This window comes from Pristiophorus japonicus, unplaced genomic scaffold (genome assembly GCF_044704955.1).
Source record: "Pristiophorus japonicus isolate sPriJap1 unplaced genomic scaffold, sPriJap1.hap1 HAP1_SCAFFOLD_3866, whole genome shotgun sequence".
NCBI classification, from domain to species: domain Eukaryota; kingdom Metazoa; phylum Chordata; class Chondrichthyes; family Pristiophoridae; genus Pristiophorus; species Pristiophorus japonicus.
Window position 1 is genome coordinate 5,558 of NW_027253724.1, and position 7,268 is coordinate 12,825.

At 60.3% G+C, this 7,268-nt stretch overlaps 1 protein-coding gene across 1 annotated transcript; it reads right to left on the bottom strand.

Annotated features, from left to right (window-relative positions):
• Positions 1-1,364: 1,364 nt before the first annotated feature.
• Positions 1,365-6,692, bottom strand: LOC139250528 (EGF-containing fibulin-like extracellular matrix protein 2; the record flags this gene model as incomplete). Its single annotated transcript, XM_070872904.1, has 4 exons — positions 1,365-1,631; positions 3,023-3,218; positions 4,386-4,512; positions 6,573-6,692. Coding segments are annotated over 4 exons (605 nt in total), but the record flags the coding sequence as incomplete, so codon positions are not given.
• Positions 6,693-7,268: the final 576 nt, after the last annotated feature.

Consider the following 7,268-nt stretch of genomic DNA (forward strand, 5'->3'; position numbering starts at 1 on the left):
GACTGCCTATGTTGATGATGATGAGAAGAGGGCCACTAGACCAATTTCTCGTTATCAAGATAGGCTAAACGAGCTGGTTGTCTATACCTTAGAGCAGCGTAGATTTAGAGGGATCTGACTGAGGTTTATCAGATAACGAAGGGAATTGCTGGTGTTCCAGCTGACTGTTTTATTGGAATTAAATAGGTTTGGCAGGACCAGGGGGCACAAATTTAAGCTGTGTATTGGGGCTGGGTCGAGGTTAGCGGTCAGGAGGTGGGTCCTTTCCCCAGAGAACATTAACCCTCTGGAACAAGCTGCCGTCTCCCTGTGGTGGATGCAGACTTCGCTGAACCCCTTCGAGCGAGAGCTGGATTTGTTCCCGTCTGCGGCGGAGATCGCCTCTTACAGAAGGGTAGGTACTGCAGGGAATTCAGGGCCAGGGTGATCTCCGGGGCTGGTTTTGATCGCCCAGATGGGTCGGAGAGGAATAACCCAGATTTTTTTTACCCCCAAATTGACCTGAGGGGGGGGGGTGTGTGTTAAGTTAAATCTGTTTTTCTGCCTCTCCCAGGGGACCACAAGGTTTGGGGTGGGGTGGGGTGGGGAGTGTGTATGCTGTGATAGACAAGGTGTCGCGATGGTGTGCGACTCGATGGAGCAGGGGGTCATTACCTGTCCATCGCTGTTCGTAGGTTTGTATCTATTGGAACTCGGGAGCTGTGCAGTGGAATTTGGGGGTGGGGGGGGGTTACGGTGGGGTATGGAGTGGGCCCATTACTTTCCACGTGTGTATTACACACTCCCTAAACCCATTGGTGGCCGTACCTTCAGCTGCCTGGGCCCCAAGCTCTGGAATCCCCTCTGCATTAAGGTTACCCCCACCCCCCCCCCCCCTTTGTTCTGGTCTACCCCCACCTGAAGAAATAGCTGCTCACGACCTTAAAATAACATGTCTCGAATTCCAAATTCTCATCCTTGTTTACAAATCCCTCGTCCCTCACTATCGCTGTAACCTCCTCCAGCCCCACAACCCTCTCCTCCCCTTCCCCCCACGACCCCGCCAGAGATCTCTGTGCCCCTCCAATTCTGGCCTCTCGCGCGTTCCCCCCCCCCCCCCCCGATTTTCATCGTTCCACCATTGGCGGATGTGCCTTCAGCTGCCTGGGCCCCAGGCTCTGGGCTTCCCTCCCTAAACCTCTCCTCCTTCAAGACGCTCCTGAAAACCTACCTTTTTGACCAGAGCTCTCGGTCGCCTCTCCCTAATATCTCCCTGGGGCTCCGCGTTTGACAGCTCGCCGGACGTTTTCACTACATTAGAGACGCGATTATAAAGGCAAGTTGTTTAGCTAAGTCAGACATAAGAGGACGACAGCGGATGGGTGTTTCAAAGCGAGGAATGCTGGCTGCAAACCCCTTTTCTTTTTTTCAAAAGTTAAAAGAACTCCTTTTTCCTTTTATACAGCACGACGAGGAGAAACGATTTCTCCCTAGAAGGAGTATGTGCCCACGTAGATGGACAACCTCAGCACGGAACTCGACTGGTAAGACATGAGTGGGTTAACCGTGACCATCTCCAGATCCAGCACAAAGTCCTGAGGTCCTGTCACTTGCTTGGCCAGGACCAGCATGGCGCTGATGTTGTTAATTTGCTGCCAAGGTAAAAGAGAGAGGGGGAGAATTAGATCGTGCACAGGGCCAGGAGGAGGCCATTCAACCCACTCCAGCTTTTTTTTTAATCTCTCCGGGCCTGCCTCAGCTGATCCGCTGCTGAAGCCCTCATCCGTGCCTTTGTTACCTCCAGACTTGACTATTCCAACGCACTCCTGGCCGGCCTCCCACATTCTACCCGACGTAAACTAGAGGTGATCCAAAACTTGGCTGCCCCCGTGTCCAAACTCGCATCGAGTCCCGCTCACCCATCACCCTCTGTGCTCGCTGCCCCGTGTCCTAATTCGCACCGAGTCCCACTCACCCATCACCCCCTGTGCTCGCTGCCCCGTATCCTAACTCGCACCGAGTCCCGCTCACCCATCACCCCCTGTGCTCGCTGCCCCCGTGTCCTAACTCGCACCCAGTCCCGCTCACCCATCACCCCCTGTGCTCGCTGTCCCATGTCCTAACTCGCACCGAGTCCCGCTCACCCATCACCCTCTGTGCTCACTGCCCCGCGTCCTAACTCGCACCGAGTCCCACTCACCCATCACCCCCTGTGCTCGCTGACCCCATGTCCTAACTCGCACCGAGTCCCGCTCACCCATCACCCCCTGTGCTCGCTGACCCCATGTCCTAACTCGCACCGAGTCCCGCTCACCCATCACCCCCTGTGGTCGCTGCCCCGTGTCCTAACTCGCACCCAGTCCCGCTCACCCATCACCCCCTGTGCTCGCTGCCCTACATTGGCTCCCGGTTAAGCAACACCTCGATTTCAAAACTCAGCCTTGTTTACAAATCCCTCCATGGCCCTCGCCCCTCCCTATCTCCATAATCTCCTCCAGCCCTACAACCCCCCCAAGATCTCTGCCCTCCTGAGCATCCCAGATTATAATCGCTCCACCATCGGTGGCCGTGCCTTCTGTTGCCTGGGCCCCAAGCTCTGCAACACCCTCCCTAAACCTCTCCGCCTCACTCTCCTCCTTCAAGATGCTCCTTAAAACCTGCCTCTTTGACCCAGCTTTTGGTCACCTGCGCTAATTTCTCCTTATGCCAGTGTCAAATTTTAAGCGTGAAAGGCGCTATATAAATACAGGTTGTTGTTAACGGGATGTGGGCATCACCGGCAAGGCCCAGCATTTATTGGCCATCCCTAATCGCCCTGGAGAAGGCGGTGGTGAGCCGCCACTTCCGAGGGGTCACTAAGAGTCCAACACATTGCTGTGTGTCTGGAGTCACGTAGCGGCCAGACCGGGTAAAGGGCGACAGATTTCCTTCCCGAAAGGGGACACTGGTGAACCAGGTGAGATTTTACGACAACCCAATGCTTCCCACGCCCCGCCTCGCCAGGCGGGATTATTGCGTCCACGTTCCCTGCGGTGACACGCACCCTGATGTAGAACTCGCCCTGCTCGTCGCCCGCCTTGATGCGGAAGGTGTTGTAGGCTCCGGGGTAGATGCTGGTGGCCTGGATCTGGAAGATGTCGGAGGGGACGCTGCGGCCCGAGGTGATGCTCATGTACCGGTAGACGATGGATGCAGGATTGTCACGGCACCCCGGGGTGGTGGAATGGCACAGGCAGCGGCTGCAGGGACAAGGGAGGCAACTGCTTTAGTTCGAGAGAAAGAGACGATCGGAGTTAGCCGGGGCGCAGTGGGCAGCTCGCTCTCTCTCTCTCGCGTCGAAGGCAGAAGGGCGAGGGTTCAAGTCCCGCTCCAGAGATCTCAGCGCAAAATCCAGGCCGCTGCTCCCCAGTGCAGTACTGAGGGAGTGCCGCACTGTCGGAGGGGCGGTACTGAGGGAGTGCCGCACTGTCGGAGGGGCGGTACTGAGGGAGCGCCGCACTGTCGGAGGGGCAGTACTGAGGGAGCGCCGTACTGTCGGAGGGGCAGTACTGAGGGAGCGGCGCACTGTCGGAGGGGCAGTACTGAGGGAGCGCCGCACTGTCGGAGGGGCAGTACTGAGGGAGCGGCGCACTGTCGGAGGGGCAGTACTGAGGGAGCGCCGCACTGTCGGAGGGGCAGTACTGAGGGAGCGCCGCACTGTCGGAGGGGCAGTAGTGAGGGAGTGCCGCACTGTCGGAGGGGCGGTACTGAGGGAGTGCCGCACTGTCGGAGGGGCGGTACTGAGGGAGTGCCGCACTGTCGGAGGGGCAGTACTGAGGGAGCCCCGCACTGTCGGAGGGGCGGTACTGAGGGAGTGCTGCACTGTCGGAGGGGCGGTACTGAGGGAGTGCCGCACTGTCGGAGGGGCAGTACTGAGGGAGCCCCGCACTGTCGGAGGGGCGGTACTGAGGGAGTGCCGCACTGTCGGAGGGGCGGTACTGAGGGAGTGCCGCACTGTCGGAGGGGCTGTACTGAGGGAGCGCCGCACTGTCGGAGGGGCAGTACTGAGGGAGTGCCGCAGTGTCGGAGGGGCGGTACTGAGGGAGTGCCGCACTGTCGGAGGGGCAGTACTGAGGGAGCGCCGCACTGTCGGAGGGGCAGTACTGAGGGAGTGCCGCACTGTCGGAGGGGCAGTACTGAGGGAGTGCCGCACTGTCGGAGGGGTGGTACTGAGGGAGCGCCGCACTGTCGGAGGGGCAGTACTGAGGGAGGGCCGCACTGTCGGAGGGGCAGTACTGAGGGAGCGCTGTACTGTCGGAGGGGCAGTACTGAGGGAGGGCCGCACTGTCGGAGGGGCAGTACTGAGGGAGCGCCGCACAGTTCTCTGCCTCCCCCAGCACGTGACGAACAACGACCGAGGGACTTACTTGTCGGAGACTTGGACGTACGGATCCTGGCATCGGTTCTTCTCCATGCACCGGAACCCGCCGTACACGTTGGTGCACATCTGGCTATCGCTGCACTGGTGCTGGCCGGTCTCGCACTCGTTCACATCTGTACAATACCAAACACAAAGGCAGCGTTTGACTGGTGACAGCACGGGGGGAACGAAGGTGCCCCTGCTCTCCCAGTTTTAACAGCAACTCCCTCAGTTACACCATACCTCCTCTCCTCTTCCGCGGCCTCCAAACCCCAATAGACAGCGGAGTTACTGGGGACCTGAGTCGGAATCCAAACCAAGCTGAGGCGATGAAAGTCTCCCCTCATTAACCACCGGCCCCGGGAGTGTTTGATGGGACAGTGTAGAGGGAGCTTTACTCTGTATCTAACCCCCCTGTACCTGCCCTGGGAGTGTTTGATGGGACAGTGTAGAGGGAGCTTTACTCTGTATCTAACCCCCCTGTACCTGCCCTGGGAGTGTTTGATGGGACAGTGTAGAGGGAGCTTTACTCTGTATCTAACCCCCTGTACCTGCCCTGGGAGTGTTTGATGGGACAGTGTAGAGGGAGCTTTACTCTGTATCTAACCCCCCTGTACCTGCCCTGGGAGTGTTTGATGGGACAGTGTAGAGGGAGCTTTACTCTGTATCTAACCCCCCTGTACCTGCCCTGGGAGTGTTTGATGGGACAGTGTAGAGGGAGCTTTACTCTGTATCTAACCCCCTGTACCTGCCCTGGGAGTGTGTGACGCTGATGGACAAGTGATGCAATGATCCCTGTGGATGAACACGAGCCTTTCGGTGATCCGCCCCTTTGGGGAACATGCTACAGGTTGAGGTTGAACGAGAGGGGGCCGGGAGGCGGAGGGAGAGAGGGCAGGGGAGGGGAGGGGAGGGAGACAGAATGGGAGGGAGACAGAAGAGGAGGGAGAGGAGAGGGCGAGAGGAGGGGAGGGAGGGGAGGGGAGGGAGAGGAGAGGGCGAGAGGTGGGAAGTGAGTCAGGAGGGGAGGGAGAGGAGAGGGCGAGAGGAGGGAAGGGAGACGGGAGGGGAGGGAGAGGAGAGGGCGAGAGGAGGGGAGGGAGACGGGAGGGCGAGAGGAGGGAAGGGAGACAGGAGGGGAGGGAGACGAGACGGGAGGGGAGGGAGAGGAGAGGGCGAGAGGAGGGGAGGGAGACGGGAGGGGAGAGGGCGAGAGGAGGGAAGGGAGACAGGAGGGGAGGGAGACGAGACGGGAGGGGAGGGAGAGGAGAGGGCGAGAGGAGGGAAGGGAGACGGGAGGGGAGGGAGAGGAGAGGGCGAGAGGAGGGAAGGGAGTCAGGAGGGGTGGCAGACAGGAGGGGAGGCAGACAGGAGGGCAGGGCGACGGGAGGGGAGGGAGACAGGAGGGAAGGGCGACGGGAGGGGAGGGAGACAGGAGGGAAGGGCGACGGGAGGGGAGGGAGACAGGAGGGAAGGGCGACGGGAGGGGAGGGAGACAGGAGGGAAGGGCGACGGGAGGGGAGGGAGAGGGCAAGAGGAGGGAAGGGAGTCGGGAGGGGAGGGAGACAGGAGGGAAGGATGACGGGAGGGGAGGGAGACGGGAGGGAAGGATGACGGGAGGGGAGGGAGACGGGAGGGGAGGAAGACGGGAGGGAAGGATGACGGGAGGGGAGGGAGAGGGCGAGAGGAGGGAAGGGAGTCGGGAGGGGAGGGAGACAGGAGGGAAGGATGACGGGAGGGGAAGGATGACGGGAGGGGAGGGAGACGGGAGGGAAGGATGACGGGAGGGGAGGGAGACGGGAGGGAAGGATGATGGGATGGGAGGGGAGGGAGACGGGAGGGGAGGGAGACGGGAGGGAAGGATGACGGGAGGGGAGGGAGACGGGAGGGGAGGGAGACGGGAGGGAAGGATGACGGGAGGGGAGGGAGACGGGAGGGAAGGATGACGGGAGGGGAGGGAGACGGGAGGGAAGGATGACGGGAGGGAAGGATGACGGGAGGGGAGGGAGAGGGCGAGAGGAGGGAAGGGAGTCGGGAGGGGAGGGAGACAGGAGGGAAGGATGACGGGAGGGGAGGGAGACGGGAGGGAAGGATGATGGGGGGGGAGGGAGACGGGAGGGAAGGATGACGGGAGGGAAGGATGACGGGAGGGGAGGGAGACGGGAGGGGAGGGAGACAGGAGGACTGACTGTACCTTGACAGATCCGTGTGCCGAGGAGCTGGTAACCCTCGGGGCAAACACAGGAGAAGCGGCCGGGCTCATTCACACACTTGTAGTGACACAAGTAGCTGGAGTAACTGCACTCATCGATATCTGCGAGAGGGAACGGAGAGCGAGAGGAGATTGAGTTGGGCGATCAACTTGAACAGCCATTGGCCAAAGCCTTTTTTACAACAGTTGACACTTAGCCTGAATCCTGCTCCCCCCCCTCTCCCCCCGCCCCCCGCCGCACACAGCATTTTTGGCCCTCCCTACCTGAAGATACCCCACCCTCGCTGGGGTCCGGAACCCCACCCGCTCCCCATTGGTCTCTCACCCCGGTGCTCGACCGAGCATTCAAGCCAAGACAGTCCAGTGTTGGCCAAATGTTTGATGGCGAGATATTCATCACCACCCATCACCCCCTGTGCTCGCTGCCCCGTGTCCTAACTCGCACCCAGTCCCGCTCACCCATCACCCCCTGTGCTCGCTGCCCCGTGTCCTAACTCGCACCGAGTCCCGCTCACCCATCACCCCCTGTGCTCGCTGCCCCGTGTCCTAACTCGCACCGAGTCCCACTCACCCATCACCCCCTGTGCTCGCTGACCTACATTGGCTCTCGGTCCGGTAACACCTCGATTTCAAAATTCTCATCCTTGTTTACAAATCCCTCCATGGCCCTCGCCCCTC